Here is a 19,194-nt window from a genome sequence, read left to right as displayed (position 1 = left end):
TATTCCTGTCGTGGTAAATGTGTTATTTTTTATTTATTTAAATCTTTCGTGACTGCAGGGATTCATATTCTTGGTTCTTTCGGTAAAGTCACGCAGAAGGGAAATAATAAAATAATAATAAATATTTGTTTAAAAAGTTATTTTTTATATTTGTATTATTTTATCACTTCCCTTCTACGTGACTTTACCGAAAGAACCAAGCATATAAATGTGTTGTTGTTTAGCTCGTGCTTCTGTAGTTGGTTTACAATTCTATATCTATAAACGAAATTTGTTCCGTCTTGCACTATTGCTTCTGCATTTGTTTTGATAGCCCAATCCTTTTAAAAACACCCGTTCGTCTCGCAGAGGAAGAAAGAAGACAAGCTAAGCTCGTGGATTATACATTTTTAATTAGAAACAAGCGTTAAAATTAATCAAACAAAAAAAGCTTTTGAATAATAATCACACCCTCAATTGAAATTTGGGCGAAAATGTAATCGCATTATTTATCCTTAGAAAAATACGTTAAAAATGTATATGCCGCATAATTTATCCTAATAAAAAAACGTTTAAAATGGATATGCCCAATGTATACGAAGCCGTATCCACGGATCGAGAACTCGCCATTGTCCAGTGACACTAATTCAACAACTAAATGGATCAGTGATGAGAACAAGACATAATTAAATGGCAATTGTGCATTGCTTACTGGGCCTTTGCGCTGCGGTGGCGGCGTGGTGAGATAAGTGCCAATGGTGAAGGGTGCAGGCAATGGTGACGATTCTTTGTTTTGCTGCCTACTCTTACCTCAACGTTGTCAGCAATAGATCCTGTGAATCGCCTCTGCAATCACATCTTCCGGCGAGTGGCCACCCCACCCATGCCGATATTTTCCACATCACAATTTAAAAATTTAAAAATTGTGATGTGGAAAAAAATCTCACCCCGGCCAGGTCAAAGCCGTGAGAGGCGTCTTGTTGCCACGGCTGACTTCACCAGAGCTCGTGATGTCTCCTCTGAGCCAGAGCTGCTTACGTGAAACGCACTGTGTGCAGCACGCAAGGAACGTGACAGGGTTTGGCGTACATAGTTCAAGGAGCATTCACGCAAGGGAAATTAGTTCCAGGAGCAATTCTATGTTAGCATAAATTAAAATGTAACTGCGTGTCGTCTTTTTCTATTCCTTAATTCTTGAACACGTTTTTGACGGGAAATCTGAGAGAGTCCAAGATTTGTGGTTAGGGGCCGTCCATAAATGACGTCACGCACCTGGGGGGGGGGTCAGACATTTGTGACGATGTGTGACGAGGGGGGGGGGGGTGAGAAATGTGACGTCACATCAAAATGCGCAACTGTAAATAAATATAGAATTGTTATAACAACACTCCTATAACATCAGAGAACAGCGCCACATTAAATACGCACTACAATGACAATAGTTTAAAGCGATTTGAAGCATGTTTTATGGTTTGGGGGGGGGGGGCAGAGCTTTGTGACGTCATATTTGAGGGGGGTCTGACTTTTTGTGACGTCGTGTGACGAGGGGGGGGTAAAACATTGTACAAAATCGTGTGACGTCATTCATGGACGGCCCCTTATACCATTGGTCGGAACCTCTGACCCCACGGTGAAGAGGTCACGTCCACTCGGACCAAAGACACGTAACCCATTGGGTTTCCCAGATTCCTCATGACAAGCATCCTCACCAGGTAGGCGATAAATCTCGCCGATTCTAAACGCGCCCAGCACCACCACACCACAGCGCCCCACCCCCCACCCACTCAGCTGCACCTGCAATTCGGGAAAAGAAATATAAATCATCGTGGGTGACAGAAGTAGCCCAGCACAAGGCCTCCTTTTACGAGAATAAAAATCTCCCTCAATCTTCACAAAAGTGCCAATGCAAGAGAGTTGACATCAATTAAATTTGAGTAGGCAAAGGAATTACTTTTAATTAGATTATCTTTTATCTTTTTCATTTTGCACGTATCGTGTATGAATAGGGGGGCATTGAGGTCATTCGAACACATTCACAACACTGGCAATTACCTAAAAAGTTTGAGTATTTAAATGTGTAAGTGTGAATGTGCTGCACCGTTTCAACCTGCTATTATCCAAAGCTCCTTTATTTAGATCAGATGGGAGCCCATGAAAACAGCAGCTTGTGTTCTTGGCCAGGCTGGTCTGTCTGCCAAAGCCTAACAACCCTTGGCACACTCCGTAATTAAACCAAACAAAACAGGGATGAGTATCATACACAAACTGGTTAAGCTGGATAATTGCTGCAGTGATAATGACTGTTCCCACGTGGGTCTCGGGTCTGGTCCACATTCACATCCCACACCTCACTTCCACACATTACACGCACATCCAACGCCTCACACCAACACACCCTCCATCCACAACTTACACCCACACCCTCCACTCACATCCCACTTGCACACCTCACAACCATACCTCACACCCACACCCAACCCCCACACCCAACCCCCACGCCTTACGCTCCCACCATTGCTCACGCTGCTGCTGAATCAGAATGCTGTCGCTGTGGGGATTTTTGGCTCTTAATGGCGTGGCAGTCATTGAATAAGAATTGCTTTTATTGTTCACGATGCGACCCTCACTCAGCGCCACCTGTGGTGTGTGCAGCTGCCCGCGTCTTTGGGCAATAACGTAGAGCATTTGCTGGCTTGACTGACATTACAGAGCGATGATGGCATTATGCATCTGACAGCTACGACATCTCTTGGCGAGTTCACAGAATAATGGCAAGGGAGATAAGCAAGGATAAATATTGAACTTTGTTTTATTAAACCTATTATATATATAATACTTTTGTGATTATAAACATAATATATGATACATTCTTGTTGCAATCATACATGAAAGCAATTCTCATTTTTGACCAGAGATTGTGGCCACTGCTCACACAATAGACCGGACCTCTAACCCGGCCACGCAGGGCCCACGATGCAGTCCCACTGCACCACCTTGCAACATGCAGCATCACCTCTCCCCAAAAAGAAAGAAAAACGCATGCATGGGCATAATGACACGAAGCACATTAACGCGGTACCGCACACCACACATGCGCACGTGCACACACACACGCCACACATTGTGATGACACCACATCCACGCAGCACCCACACCATACACACCACACGCAGGGCATGAAGTCAAATATCCCCCGTATAGCCTTAACAGAGTGTTGGGGCAAGTGCTGTTGGTGAGCACCTCACACCCAGACAGCACACACAAAGGCATGTTACTCCATAAACACAGCCAAAATGACACACAACACACACACATGCATACACACGTGATATAATACACCATACACATATGGCATGACACACCACACACAAATCAGAGATGTCCTGTATATCCTGTAACAGACGAAAGTTAGGAAGCAGCTGTAAGCCTGGCGCAGCACTGAGGAGCATTGTGGCCAATACCACGCTTGGCTTCCATTGTCTCCGCAGTGCTGATGTTGCACGCCTAACCATGTACTCATTTAGGGCTGAGTCAAACTAGGGGAGGCCCAGACTGGTTCATGTATCACTTCCTACTGATGTTAGCCATAGCCGGGAATTTTTGTTCAGGTCACTGGATTTACAACCACTGCGCTACCATGATAGGATGAGCTACGAACACACACACACGGCATGATGCAACACAAAGACCCAACTCTGCAGACCAGCTGTATCATCAAGTGTTGCTAGCCAGCACCTACTAAAGCCGACACGGCACGCGGGCGGCTGGTGTGGACAGCACCATTCCTGGTCACCTTTGTCTCCCCATTACTGATGTTTTACACATTGCACAAGATACTCCTTTAAAGGTTGCATCGATCGAGTTGAGGGCTGATTCAACTCATCGCCAGTGATGTTAGCCATGGTCGAGAATCGAAGTGTTGCTTGCCACATATCACACAAATCATGATGTACCGTACACTCACACTTGATGATGAATAACACACTCACACACACCCCATGAAGAACGCCATAAACACACGCACGCGCATACCATGATGGAACACACATGCGCGCATAGCATGATGCGCCACAAACGAACAGGCACAGCATGATACAATACACACAACGATAACAACAACAACCCCCCATTTGACGGTGATGTCATCGTGGCGCTTGTGCCAGCCTACGTGCACACACGCACGCGCACCGAATGACGGACAACACACGCACACACGCGCACGCATGATGCGACACAGACGAACACGCAACGCATCCTGTTACCGCCTCACACGTGTGTACAATCCCCATGCACTGACGCCGGGTACACCCTAACGACCGTCACCACGACTCGTGCGTGAAGCCAGTTGCATCGGCACTGGCGCTCGCCCCCTGCAAATGGAAAGCATCTCGGCGCCCACACGGCTGGGTTCCAGCACATTCTCTCACTGCGCCACCGAATCAATGTCGGGGTCCTCTCGCCATGCCACCAACATCGATGAGAACGCAGCGGGATGGTTGCCGCTCACCAGGGCGTTACCTCCGCTGGCAAGCTCAGCACTGGCCGAGCCGGTGGGGGGAGGGTGGCATGTGCCCCCCCAATGATCCGATCGAAATCCCTAATTTCGATCGGATCAGTGGGGTTTATGAGTGATAAATAGGCATTTTGTGACACCCCACTGCCACTGTGTAGCATATTATTACGTGCCAGGGACTCTATGAGATGATAGGACAATAGTCTGAGTACATAATTGGCAATAAGTAACGGCAAAGCGGTTATAAGTGACTCACATAATTGTGTGCAGTTGCGTATCCAGTACACGACTTCCCTGAAGGCATCAACACCTTCAGCGAGCGCGATGCCGATCACACGACGCGGTTCGAATTCGACCCTCGATCGATGGCTGCGTCATCGCCGCACACGCGTCGAATAAAAAGCAAAGGGACAAGTCCTTACTTATTTATAACTCCTCTATCATTTTTCATTGCTGGAGGGGTTGCCCCCCCCCCCCCCCCTTACCTGAAAATCCTGGCTCCGCGATTGAAGCTCAGGATGTATATCCTCTTTTTGTCTATCTCGGGATGCTACCATCCATCGCAGCACACAGTGCTGAAGAAGCGTTTTTTTTGCTTTAAAATAACTTGACCCTGGAGGAAAAACAAGCTATTTCGGTTACGCGTGTATAATATATGACCTGTTAACATATTTATCTGGCATACAGTATCATATAAAAGAGCACAATGTGCTTCCATCTCTATCGGGGCTTTAAAGCACCGCTCTCACCATGTTACCTGTCGTCTCGGCAGGCATTGGAGGGGGGAGGGGGTGTCACTGAGGGGCGGTTAGAAGCAGGACCCAGGGAGATTTACCGTCAGGATAGGAAGGAGATACAAGGCAGGATATCTAATAAACAAGTTCCGAAAGTCGCAACCTGAACGACTCCCGACACAGCTTACCCGGTGACGCCGTTCAGCTTAACGGCACAAACGAGGGCTTTTTGACCATTGAGTGCCGCTCGGTGGCCAATGAGGCCAATATGTGATTAAGATTACATTCTATATTTAATTTTTTAAATCGGGATGATTTTATACGGTTTGTTGGAAAAGCTGAAGAACTTCGCATAAAATTACAGCATGGAAAATCCCGGCAGTTCTTTTGTTTGATACAATGTTTTGCAATCAATGTTAATTAGTAATATACAGTGTTTCAACTAAGAGCCCCTTGGTGTGCAGTACTACTAATATTCTGTTTAATCTCAAAGATGGCGGCATTGGCATGTCCAAGATCATGGCTCGCATCAACCACATTGAGGAATTCAGGATTTTTTTCCATCTCACACTCTATCTGCTTTTCCTGACAATACGCTCATGTTTTAAGCATGGCTATTCACAGCATTGCAAACCATGGCACGTGCAGACACAAGCCCTATGGGACGGCGGGGTTAGATCTGCTGGCCAGGAGGAAGGAACACCCCCCCCCCCCACCTCCTTTGAGGAAAGAGCCAGAGGTCAGTTCTGCCAAAAGCAAAGTGTGCGTCTGCCTGAACCTCCACCGAGTTCACATTTTATTGTTCCTGTAAAATTTTACGCCCGAGCACTTTTGAGCCTAATTGCATTTGGGCATCGTGTGACTCGTAATAAGGGTGCGGGCATTGATCTCTGCCCTCCGCCCCAGGTGTGCCAGGTTATCCTGGGTGCTAACGTCCCTCTATTGATCCCTTAGCCTTTGTACCACAACTTAGCTGGCCAGCGATCATTTACAGAATACCCGAGGCGTATTGTTCTGCCTGTGACAGAATTGAATTCTGTGACGCAACTCACTTCTTGGCCAAGAACATACACCGCAGCTCTAATGTACAATCCGATGATGTGCACACAGCAACTGGTTGTGTACACCATAACCGGCGTGGCCTCTTGTGCACACCATGGCCTGTGTGCTAACCACCGCTCTTGTGTTCACTGTGGTCCCTGTGTAAACTACCATGACTCTGGCCCATGCCCTACACCACGTGTTGCTGCTCATAGCAGACATGGGGCAGAACGCAATACGTTTTTGCATGCAAACAATTCTCGTGTTTTGCCTCCCAACATTGCGCATGGGGCAGCCATTGATGTTTTATGCATTACGTAACGTGCACCAACTGCAGATGGCAGGAACAACAACAAATTTAGCACCTTGTTTCAACAAAATTATCTCCGACATCCAGGTCCATTCGATGCACTCTGAAGTACTGTGGCCTGAAAGCCAGTCCACCAGCAGAGCGTCAAGCTCTTTCAATTAAATCCCGAGCCGACCAAGGAATCGCATCACAGACAGCCCGGTACGCTGGAAGCCTCGCAATGGGCATCGCGAGTGCAAATCAGCCATCTCGGCTGCATTCTTCACTTGCGACGCGAGCAGGGAGCCCTGATTTCCATACAAATAACTTCCCTCCTCGCACGTGAACATCCACCAGGTGACAGCGATGCACGCGACTCATGCACACGATAACAGCGTACATTGCATACATGGCTATGAACAGAAAGTGTAATCGTGTCTTTTTTTTCACCGACACGGCGAGGCTTCCTCCCAGGCCTTCGCGTTGTGCACCCCTCTCTTCCTTTTTCTCCAGAACGGTTCAGTGATATCACAGCTGCCCTCTGGCACTGGGAACCCGCGTCCATTCGTGAGCAGCAGCAGCAGCAGGGGTGGAAGACCCTTCAAGTTGGCGCTTCGCAAGAGCTGTCGTCCTTTCCTTAGGTAGTTGCAGTGATTATTGGCAACAAAGTGCATGCACAGTTGCTTGACCCGATGTGGCACGAGAGCGGCCCGACTCCGTACACTTCTCTTTGCGAGTCAGGATCTTTTTTTATTTGTACCCTTAGACACTGGGTTCCAAAAGCCCCGAGTCAGCCTTTGCTTCAGAGTAATACATTGATTTGTCAATTCCTCAACTGGAGGTTGGAGGTCATGTGAATGGGCTGCAGGCAAAAAGGACAAACAGTTACATTGAAACACCCATTCACTTAAACACAGCCCTTCCTATTCACACAGTATGCTATGATAAGCACAATTTGATATCCAAAGTCATCTTGCATTTGAACAGGATGCCTTATAGGTGTGGTAGTGTGTGATTAGCTCATATGTGTGGTGCCTGTGGTATGTGGTGTATATTTGGAGTGTATGGTATACATGTGCAAATGTACATATTTGGTGTCGTGGTGTCCTTGGAGTGTCATAGTGGATATGCTGGTGTGTAGTGAACGTGTTGTGTGTGTACATGTGTTGTACAACAATATGGGGAGCGGTAGCTTAGCGGTTAGCTCGCTGTGCTACGAACCCGGTGACCTGAGTTCGATTCCCACTCACGGCCAACATCAGTGGCGAGTATCTGAATCGTGCCCTCACCTCGGTCGACTCAGTACCTGGTGCGGTGTGTAAAAACATCGCCACTGGGGAGACAAAGGCGGCTGGGCGTGGTGCTGGCCACCCCCTTCATAGGTGCTCGCTAACAGCACTTGCCCCAACAGTCTGCTAAGGCTTCACGGGGGATCTCTATCTTTGTTTTGTACATGTATGGGTGTGTGTGATTATGTGTAACGGTGTACACGTTCTGAATGTAGCGCCTGTCTGTGTGGGTGTGTGCATGCGTGCATGCTTAATTCCCGTCCATGTGTGCGGGCGTTTGTGCATCTGCGGGCATGTGCCCTCCCACCTGGAGTAGCGCTTCTCCAGACGAGCCCCGGGCAGGCAGTGCCCGTTTGGCAGCAGAAGCTTGTTGCCGTGGGTGATGCCAATCGCCTGCCCGTTGGCGAGCGACGTGGCCGACGAAATTCCGTCGGCCGAGCCGGCCTTGGGGGCGAGCGAGAAGGAGCCGCGCTTCTGCGCCGTGAGCACGTCCATGGAGTGGCGGCGCAGCACATCGTTGGCTCGCCGCCGTGAGCTGCTGCTGCTGCTGCCCACTCGCTGCAGCCGCTCGTGAATCTCCACGCTCAGCCGACGGCGCGTCTGCTTCAGCTCGGCTGCCACGCTGGCTTTCCACTCGGCAGCCTGCGCCGTGAACTCTCCCACCTGGCGGGCATGCACACACAAAGACACGGATCCCAACCACCCACCACCACAACCGCACAAACACAGGCCCCAACACACACACACATACTGACGTAGACGCACGTCAAAATACCGACGCAAGCACAGACGCACACACACACACGTGCACATAGACAGGCACACACTGCAGTGAGACGGCGTCTGGCTCTGAATGAGCTCGGTCGCATCTGGTGGCAAGTGGAATTTCTGTCTCATCCAGCAGCCCCGCCACGCACACAGCGCGACCGTCACCGACATTCTCCCGCAGCTCGTGCCAGCTGCTCCAGAGCAGCTTGTAATTGGCTGAAAGTGGCTCTCGTCAACCCCAGGGCCGAGGAGTGAACCCAGGCGAGATTATAATCTACGAAGGCTACGAGGGGTCTCATTTGCCGTCCGAACAAGCGGCAGCAGGAGGTGTCCGTGCTCATTTGGCCTGATCCACGCACACTTTGCAGAAAGCCATCGGAGCCTCTCCCGGCATCCAGCGACGCTGCGATCACAACGACGCCGCCGCGGCGCTTGTCCGACAGCGCCGAGATTAAGCGCCTGTCACTGGTTGTTCTCCTCGTGATCCGTTTGCACTGTTTTAGGATCACGTCCGGTAAACGTTATTGTCATTTCCAACAGGCAAGGACATGAAGATGGTGCCTCTGTTAGCACGTGACAATTATCCATAAATCAGGCCAACAGGACAAGCCTGGATCGAGCATCAAGGCACGGTCTTGCTGTGGCAGGAGGAATATTCCCGGATTAAAGGAAAGATTCCCCCAAGGCCCCATTCTGACTTCACCTCCCACCTCACCACTCCCTCATCGACCTCCCCCCCCCCCCCGGCTCCACGTTCCACCCTCACCTCCTTCTTGGTGCGCCGCGAGAGCGCGTGCAGCCAGTATCCGATCATGCTGAGCACCGCAGCGAAGTATGCCAGCCCCACCAGGATCCAGAACCAGACGAGAGGCTTGTACCACTCGCTGTATTCAATGTCCGCATCTCCACCTACAGCAGACAACATCCAGAGCTCTCACCGCAACAGCCAGGGTCTCACCACAACATCCAGAGCGCTCACCACAACACTCAGGGCTCTCACCACAACAGCCAGGGGTCTCACCACAACACTCAGGGCTCACCACAACACTCAGGGCTCACCACAACAGCCAGGAGTCTCACCACAACAGCCAGGAGTCTCACCACAACAGCCAGGGGTTCTCACCACAACAGCCAGGGTCTCACCACAACACTCAAGGCTCACCACAACAGCCAGGAGTCTCACCACAACAGCCAGGGTCTCACCACAACAGCCAGGGGCTCACCACAACAGCCAGGGTCTCACCACAACACTCAGGGTTCACCACAACAGCCAGGGGTCTCACCACAACACTCAGGGCTCACCACAACACTCAGGGCTCTCACCACAACAGTCAGGGGTCTCACCACAACACTCAGGGCTCTCACCACAACAGCCAGGGTCTCACCACAACACTCAAGGCTCACCACAACACTCAGGGCTCTCACCACAACAGCCAGGGGTCTCACCACAACACTCAGGGCTCACCACAACACTCAGGGCTCTCACCACAACAGCCAGGGGTCTCACCACAACACTCAGGGCTCACCACAACAGCCAGGAGTCTCACCACAACAGTCAGGGGTCTCACCACAACAGCCAGGGTCTCACCACAACAGCCAGGGTCTCACCACAACACTCAGGGGTCTCACCACAACAGCCAGGGGTCTCACCACAACACTCAAGGCTCACCACAACAGCCAGGGTTCACCATACTCTTACTCTTAGGGTGTTTTCGGTAAAGTCACGTAGGTAAAAAAATGCTATGAAAATTTATAAAAGTAAAATAAAAATCACGACGTTTCGGAGACAACACAAGCTTCCGTCTTCAGGTGGAACCGTCACAGCACGATTGCTGTATCAAGTAAGAGAAATTCTAAGAGACCCGTCCTTGTATATATACTGGTTGAGGGGGGGAGGAGCCAAGGCAGGCACCTGGATCGGAGTTTTGTATTGTTATTATTGTGAGGTTGGTGCGGCTGAGGCTGCTGCTAGGAATGAGCCTTTGTTGTGTAGACTGGTTGAACTGGGAGGTGCCAGGGTTGTTAAGGTGCGGCTGCTGTAAATGGGACTGAGCCTTCGTTATGTAGATGAAACAGCCCTTTGCTATATTGCTGGGTGGGTAAAACTTAAAGCAGGAAACCAGTGTGTGAAAAAAGAAGCAAAATATGATAAAACAAAACAAAACTGGCTGTCTATCAGTAAACTGTACGGTAACTAAAGAATAGTGCCTGTCAAATAAGATGGTCCAAATATGTGTAGTGAAATCTTTTTTTGCATGGTTAATAACATATTTCCAATGATTACTCAGTTTGTACCCATCATCACGGTTGAAATTATGTCTGTGTTTGTATATCTGGATGGCTTCGTGTACAAACCTTTGATGGTAGCCAGGAGGTTTGCAGAGTACCTTGGTCTCGGAAAAGACTTTCTCATGAGAGCCCACAGAGTTGTAGCAATGATCGGCAACGGCGGAAGAATCAGTTTTGCCGTGTTTCAGATCTGACTTGTGCTCGCGGGCACGATCAGAGATATGACGTTTCGTTTCTCGAATGTAACAATCACCACAGCTGCAACTCAGTTTGTAGACTCCAGGGAATTGTAAGTCAGGAATGACATCTTTCACAGATGAAATTAGATCACGGATTTTATGTACTGTACTGAATCGGACTTGGATCTTATGTTTGTTTAGAATTTTGGAGATCTTTTTGGTCACGCCTGCTATGTATGGCAACGTGATAGTTTTGATCGGAGTTTCATGTGGCTGTTTCTGTATGGTGGGAGAAACAGCTTGGCGGATGGTGCGGTCAGAGTATCCGTTCATCCTGAGGGTACGATGTACATGTCTTAATTCACCGGCCAGGTGGTGTTGGTCTGAAATGCGATGAGCTCTGTGTTATAGCGTTTTGATGAGATAATTATTTTGAGATGGGTGGTGGTGGGAATCCGGTTTCAAGTAGGAATCTGTGTGGGTGGCTTTCCTGTAGGCAGAATGTCCCAATGATCCCTCGGGTCTCCTCTCAAACTGAATATCCAAGAATGGTAGTTTGCCATCTTTCTCCACTTCCATGGTGAATTTCACCATAAAGGGTTCACCATAACACTCAGGGCTCACCACAACACTCAGGGCTCACCACAACACTCAGGGCTCACCACAAAACTCAGGTCTCACCACAACAATCAGGCCTCACCACAACACTCAGGGCTCACCACAACACTCAGGGCTCACCACAACACTCAGGGCTCACCACAACACTCAGGGCTCACCACAACACTCAGGGCTCACCACAACACTCAAGGCTCACCACAACACTCAAGGCTCACCACAACACTCAGGGCTCACCAAAACAGCCAGGGCTCACCACAACACTCAGGGCTCACCACAACACTCAGGACCGTTACCACAACACTCAGGGCTCACCACAACACTCAGGGTTCTCACCACAACACTCAGGGTTCTCACCACAACACTCAGGGCTCACCACAACACTCAAGGCTCACCACAACACTCAGGGCTCACCACAACACTCAGGGCTCACCACAACACTTAGGGCCCTCACCACAACACTCAGGGCTCACCACAACACTCAGGGCTCACCACAACACTCAGGGCTCACCACAACACTCAGGGCTCACCACAACACTCAGGGCTCGCCACAACACTCAGTGCTCTCACCACAACACTCAGTGCTCACCACAACACTCAGGGCTCCCCACAACACTCAGGGCTCACCACAACAGCAAGGGCTCACCACAACAGCAAGGGCTCACCACAACAGCAAGGGCTCACCACAACACTCCGGGTTCACCACAACACTCAGGGCTCACCACAACACTCAGGGCTCACCAAAACAGCTCAGGGCTCACCACAACACTCAGGGCTCACCACAACACTCAGGGCTCACCACAACACTCAGGGCTCACCACAACACTCAAGGCTCACCACAACACTCAAGGCTCACCACAACACTCAGGCTCACCACAACACTCAAGGCTCACCACAGCACTCAAGGCTCACCACAAGACTCAGGGCTCACCACAACACTCAAGGCTCACCACAACACTCAGGGCTCACCACAACACTCAAGGCTCACCACAACACTCAAGGCTCACCACAACACTCAGGGCTCACCACAACACTCAAGGCTCACCACAACACTCAGGGCTCACCACAACACTCAGTGCTCTCACCACAACACTCAGGGCTCACCACAACACTCCGGGCTCACCACAACACTCAGTGCTCGCCACAACCCTCAAGACTCACCACAACACTCAGTGCTCTCACCACAACACTCAGGGTTCACCACAACACTCAGGGCTCACCACAACACTCAGGGCTCACCACAACACTCAGGGCTCACCACAACACTCAGGGCTCACCACAACACTCAGGGCTCACCACAACACTCAGGGCTCACCACAACAGCCAGGGCTCACCACAACACTCAGTGCTCTCACCACAACACTCAGGGCTCACCACAACACTCAGGGCTCACCACAACACTCAGGGCTAACCACAACACTCAGGGCTAACCACAACACTCAGGGCTCTCACCACAACACTCAGGGCTCTCACCACAACACTCAGGGCTCTCACCACAACACTCAGGGCTCACCACAACACCCAGGGCTCACCACAACACTCAGGGCTCACCACAACACTCAGGGCTCACCACAACACTCAAGGCTCTAACCACAACACTCAAGGCTCACCACAACACTCAAGGCTCACCACAACACTCAGGGCTCACCACAACACTCAGGGCTCTCCACAACACTCAGGGCTCACCACAACACTCAGGGCTCACCACAACAGCAAGGGCTCACCACTACAGCAAGGGCTCACCACAACAGCAAGGGCTCACCACAACACTCCGGGTTCACCACAACACTCAGGGCTCACCACAACACTCAGGGCTCACCACAACACTCAGGGCTCACCAAAACAGCCAGGGCTCACCACAACACTCAAGGCTCACCACAACACTCAGGGCTCACCACAACACTCAAGGCTCACCACAACACTCAAGGCTCACCACAACACTCAGGGCTCACCACAACACTCAAGGCTCACCACAGCACTCAGGGCTCACCACAACACTCCGGGCTCACCACAACACTCAGTGCTCGCCACAACCCTCAAGACTCACCCCAACACTCAGTGCTCTCTCCACAACACTCAGGGCTCACCACAACACTCAGGGCTAACCACAACAGCCAGGGCTCTCACCACAACACTCAGGGCTCTCACCACAACAGCCAGGGCTCACCACAACACTCAGTGCTCTCACCACAACACTCAGGGCTCACCACAACACTCAGGGCTAACCACAACACTCAGGGCTCTCACCACAACACTCAGGGCTCTCACGACAACACTCAGGGCTCACCACAACACCCAGGGCTCACCACAACACTCAAGGCTCACCACAAGACTCAGGGCTCACCACAACACTCAAGGCTCTAACCACAACACTCAAGGCTCACCACAACACTCAAGGCTCACCACAACACTCAGGGCTCACCACAACACTCAGGGGTCACCACAACATTCAGGGCTCACCACAACACTCAGGGCTCTCACCACAACACTCGGGGCTCACCACAACACCCAGGTCTCACCACAACAGCCAGGGTTTCACCACAACACTCAGGGCTCACCACAACACGCAGGGCTCACCACAACAATCAGGGCTCACCACAACACTCAAGGCTCTAACCACAACACTCAGGGCTCACCACAACATTCAGGGCTCACCACAACACTCAAGGCTCACCACAACACTCAGGGCTCTCACCACAACACTCAGGGCTCACCACAACACCCAGGGCTCACCACAACACTCAGGCCTCACCACAACACTCAGGGCTCACCACAACACTCAGGGCTCTCAGCACAACACTCAGGGCTCTCACCACAACAATCAGGGCTCACCACAACAATCAGGGCTCACCACAACACTCAGGGCTCACCACAACACTCAGTGCTCTCACCACAACACTCAGGGCTCACCACAACACTCAGTGCTCACCACAACACTCAGTGCTCTCACCACAACACTCAGGGCTCACCACAACACTCAAGGCTCTAACCACAACACTCAGGGCTCACCACAACACTCAAGGCTCCCCACAACACTCAGGGATCACCACAACACTCAGGCCTCACCACAACACTCAGGGCTCACCACAACACTCAGGGCTCACCACAACACTCAGGGCTAACCACAACACTCAGGGCTCTCACCACAACACTCAGGGCTAACCACAACACTCAGGGCTCTCACCACAACACTCAGGGCTCACCACAACACCCAGGGCTCACCACAACACTCAAGGCTCACCACAACACTCAGGGCTCACCACAACACTCAAGGCTCTAACCACAACACTCAAGGCTCACCACAACACTCAGGGCTCACCACAACACCCAGGGGTCTCACCACAACACTCAGGGCTCACCACAACACTCAGGGCTCACCACAACACTCAGACCTCACCACAACACTCAGGGGTCACCACAACACTCAGGGCTCACCACAACACCCAGGGGTCTCACCACAACAGCCAGGGCCCTCACCACAGCCCGTTCCCACCACCCTGCTCGCGAGGCCGCCATGGCTGAACACACTGTGCTTTTATGGCTGATAATAGATGTCTCTTAATTATGTGCTGAGACAGAATGGCTCATGATTACTGAACCAGCAACTCTCCCCCACTACACACCACACCTAGCCATTCCGCTACATCAAATTAGAATTCATCAATTACTAAGCGCGCACGTGAAGTAATGCATCAAAATGCGACACATTTCAAGATATTACGTGCGATTCCAATGTGAGAGTGTTTAATTATTGATGGGGAGGCCCGACCATGCCTGCGTTTGACACCGGTGCTCCGCTCTGCACAGCCAAAGGGATAAATCAGCAGCGTGTGGAAAGAACGCGTCACTATCCTCATACCGTGTACTGAGTAAAGTATGGTGGAATTCTAAATCCATAACATCACACCGAATGTTGGAATAAATGCACTCAGCATATTAACATTTGAGGCAACTTTTCTCCGTGCAATTGAATAAACGCATTGGGAATGATCGATGACTTTTGGAGGCTAAGGTGGCCGGTAATATACGTTTATGGCACAAAAAATTGACAGCTTCAGATGTTACAGGAAGCATGGATGTGTTGCGAACAATACACTTGCGTTTTTCCGGTAAATGTAATCACCTTAAGTGATTTTTTTTTCATTCTAAGCATTGTCCTGTCCCCAGTGAGGACCGCTGGTGGAACATTTACACGCAAGGTCATCACAATCTGTTCCCACAGGTGCCATGAAACACGTCGCATCTTTCACGGCTGCCACACAGCCCCCAACGGCACCTTTGTCATGTTTCCATGCCCTGGTAGTGAATGACCTTTGGTGCCTTAAAAACAAAAAGGCTAGGTCGCTCCCTTGTCAGTATCCACATGATGTCGCCCTTTTGAATGCTTCACGGGCCGATCCGTGACTCCTTGTGCCGATGCTGGGGAGAAGGGCTCTCACCCTCGCACCACCCTGGACCCACCAACGTCCTCCGGGCAAACATTTGTCGGGAAACAGGTGGACTTCTCCACAAATCTGGCTGTGTCGCCTGATGAAGCTGGTTGTAATTACTGGATTGTAAATGTTGTGGCTTGGCTCTCCAACACACCGGCGTGCTGTACTAGTGACGAATTGGCACGTTCTGTTTACGTGACAACCCTTACTAGTTGGCTGTGTCGAGTGGTGGCGAGTTTTAACGACACATTTATATATTTACGCGATCTAACCCAACAAAAAAAACCTCTATGATGGATGATCTCTGGAGATCGGAGGCTCGGGGCTTGAGCGAGGCGGCCGACACTGGGCCCCGTAGACCAATGTCACATCCCCACACTCGGATGGGCACCGTGGAATGGCGAGGGAGCCCTTCGTTGCCACTGCCGTTCCAGCGCAGACGGCCCCCGCGGCACGGGCAGAGGCAGGCCAGCAAAGAAGGCCGCGTGACAACTTCCATCTCTCTCCCCTGGGCATCTCGAGCAGGGAGCCATCGCTACGTCGACGCCTGTGCCAACGTTTGAAACGTTCATCGGCAGTATGACAGCGGATTACGCGACGCTTTTCGAAACGGAGTTGTCCTCGTAAGTATTTTAGATCAGCGTCAATAATGGTGCCAGACTGCCGGGGAAAGAAGCGGCGCATCCATAGGCCGCGATGAGGCCGCTGGCTTCGGATCGTGGCTCTGCCCGGGAAGGTGCGCCTCAACCGGGATGCCGAGGCGGGCCCCCTCAATGCGGCATTGTATTTCTTAGGTTGTCGGCAACCGTCTGATCGATGTAGCTATTTTTCCAAAAGGGTTAAGTCCCTAAGAGCGACACAGCTTTATACCGTTTATCTTCACATTGAATACTCCCCCCACCGTATATGGATGGACAGTCCGACGAACGGACCGAGTCGACGCATCGTAAACACTTCCACCCTTGGTTGGAAAGGGTTGAGCAGATCATTGGTGGAACCCCTGACTCAAAATGTTATCATCTTTTGCAAAGCTTTCAAAGGCTGGTCATCGAACAAAGACGGTCCCCACTGCATCGCGCGCTTTCAGATGCGCGTCTGCGGCCGTCTGGAACGTTCTTCCTTCCGTCACGAGGAAGCCACTGGAGCTGTGCACTTTCAAATCGTCATCTCGATTAAAAACGATATTTCTTTAAAACTGACTGTTGTGCTTAGTCTGTCGTTCTTCCCCCGCAGATCCGATGAATACAGTTGGCGACGTACGGTGCGAAAGAAGTTCAACGGACATATGCACAAAACGGGACATCGACGATATTTACTAAAGCAACTGCGTAGTATAAAGCAACATGATGATGGCTTTTGCTTGAAGTCAGTGCCCATCAATAAAACACAAACCAGCTGCACTCGGGGTGGGGGCAGGGGGGGGGGAGTCGCATCAGTGGGATTGGGGTCAAATGCGTCCGGGCCTCTTTGAGGACAGCAGGACACGTCAACTCGTTTGTCTTTCTATCGGGTGACGCTGCCGTTTCAAACACGAGCGAGGACGTTATTGTTATTGAGTGGGGGGGGCGACAAATAAGCACGACATTAAGCACCTCTTGCCGGCCAAGGCTATTGTTACATAACCGTCATCAGGTGCAGAGCGCCTCCTTTGGCCACTGGAGCAGAGTTAAAAGCGTAAAGTAACCGTCAGAGCGCACGGGGGGGGGGGGGGGGGGGGCTATCAGAGATCCACTTCTACGCGTTGAGCGTTTTGTGTGTGCGGCTCCGAGGGGGGGGACTGTGAAGGGGGTGCCCATCCCGCCCTGGCAGTCGAATGGCAGCCGCTCTCCCGAGGCACGGGGTGTCTCAACGAGACAAATTCTGTCCCCAATGCGGTGTGCGCGCAGACAAAACCAGTGCTCCAGCCCAGCTCACTTTAACAATGCAACGCCACCGCACCAGGCTTGCGGCATGGCAACGTGCTGACTTTCGAGTTAGATCAGGAATTATTAAATATTTAAGAATAAGAAGAAAAAAACTGTCGCCATAATTGGTGCCATTGTGTAGGATACAGCCATTTCGAGTTTAAGAACGGTCCTCGGATTTTGTGCACAGCTTGACAATGGCTTGCATGTACGGAGAGGCATCTCGGCACATATCCACACAATGTGCACCTCAGCGCATCATCCATGGCCCAGCACCATGGGCGGCTTAAGCAGGAGGAGCTTGGATCCTCAGAAGTGGCTTCCTGCTGCCAAGGCGCCGCGGTATCGCGCAAGCCGACCCAACACACACGCGGGGGTCAACCGAGTTCATGATCAGGGAGGGACACCCGGACCCACCCAGCGAGCAGACCAGCCGACACCAACTCACCTGCCACGAAGTCTCCGAACCCAATGGTGGTGAGGGTGGTGACCACAAAGTAAATGGCCTCCAGGGAGCTCCAACCCTCGGTGCGCATGAAAATGGCCGCTGGCACGGCCACAAACAGCACGCAGCCGGCCAAGACAAAGACGACGGTGGACATGACTCGAACTCGCGTCTGGCTGATCTTCCGCTTCTGGCGCAAAACAGAAGAGCGAAACAAGATGGCAACAACAGAGCACCGTTATGGACGTCGCAAGTCGGCGATATGCCCTCCAGCAGCGAGCAGTGACAGTACCTCCAGATGTCCCAGCGGATGGCCAGGTGCTGCCTGCTCTCAGGCCCACGGAGTCTACTCTTCGTCTCACTTCAGAGAGGAGCGCTGATTAAGCACAAGCACGCGCTATGCAGCTAATGGGGCTGTGACGATGTCAGCCAGATAGGAGACCGTGGGAGCGGATTCACATCCTTCATTTATTCCCCGCACGTTCATTATTTAACTGTTCGGCTACATCATCAGTTTGCCGAGCAGAGCTCACACTGGAAACAAGGGGAGGGATGTTGAGCTCACGCTGCTTGTCGTTCTGTGTTGACTCGCCAGCGGCGAGCTCAATTCTTCATTAAAAAAACATTTCTTAATTTTTAAAATAATCTTTGATTTTTTTTTCTCAAATGTTGTACACCGTGTTAATGTCCCTGAACATGGTTGGTTGAGGTAGGCG

General features: G+C 51.1%; 1 protein-coding gene across 5 annotated transcripts in view; it reads right to left on the bottom strand.

Moving 5' to 3' along the window:
• Window positions 1–2,788: 2,788 nt before the first annotated feature.
• Window positions 2,789–19,194, bottom strand: part of LOC133347008 (potassium channel subfamily K member 10-like) — a 26,481-nt gene continuing 10,075 nt past the window's right edge. For 4 of the 5 annotated variants that reach the window (XM_061558885.1, XM_061558884.1, XM_061558888.1 and 1 more), the window contains 4 exons: window positions 18,482–18,668; window positions 9,380–9,522; window positions 8,153–8,508; window positions 2,789–7,418 (listed from right to left, as the gene is read on the bottom strand). In XM_061558885.1, coding sequence (XP_061414869.1) covers window positions 7,406–7,418; window positions 8,153–8,508; window positions 9,380–9,522; window positions 18,482–18,668 — 699 coding nt within the window. In that variant the 3' untranslated portion in view covers window positions 2,789–7,405. The remainder of the gene's footprint in view (window positions 7,419–8,152; window positions 8,509–9,379; window positions 9,523–18,481; window positions 18,669–19,194) is intronic. The other variant, XM_061558887.1, reaches the window with a different exon arrangement.

This window comes from Lethenteron reissneri, chromosome 25, assembly GCF_015708825.2.
Source record: "Lethenteron reissneri isolate LAM-NWPU_2019-01 chromosome 25, ASM1570882v1, whole genome shotgun sequence".
NCBI lineage: Eukaryota > Metazoa > Chordata > Hyperoartia > Petromyzontiformes > Petromyzontidae > Lethenteron > Lethenteron reissneri.
The sequence above is the reverse complement of the archived record's forward strand: the minus strand, read 5'-3'. Positions and strand labels throughout refer to the sequence as shown.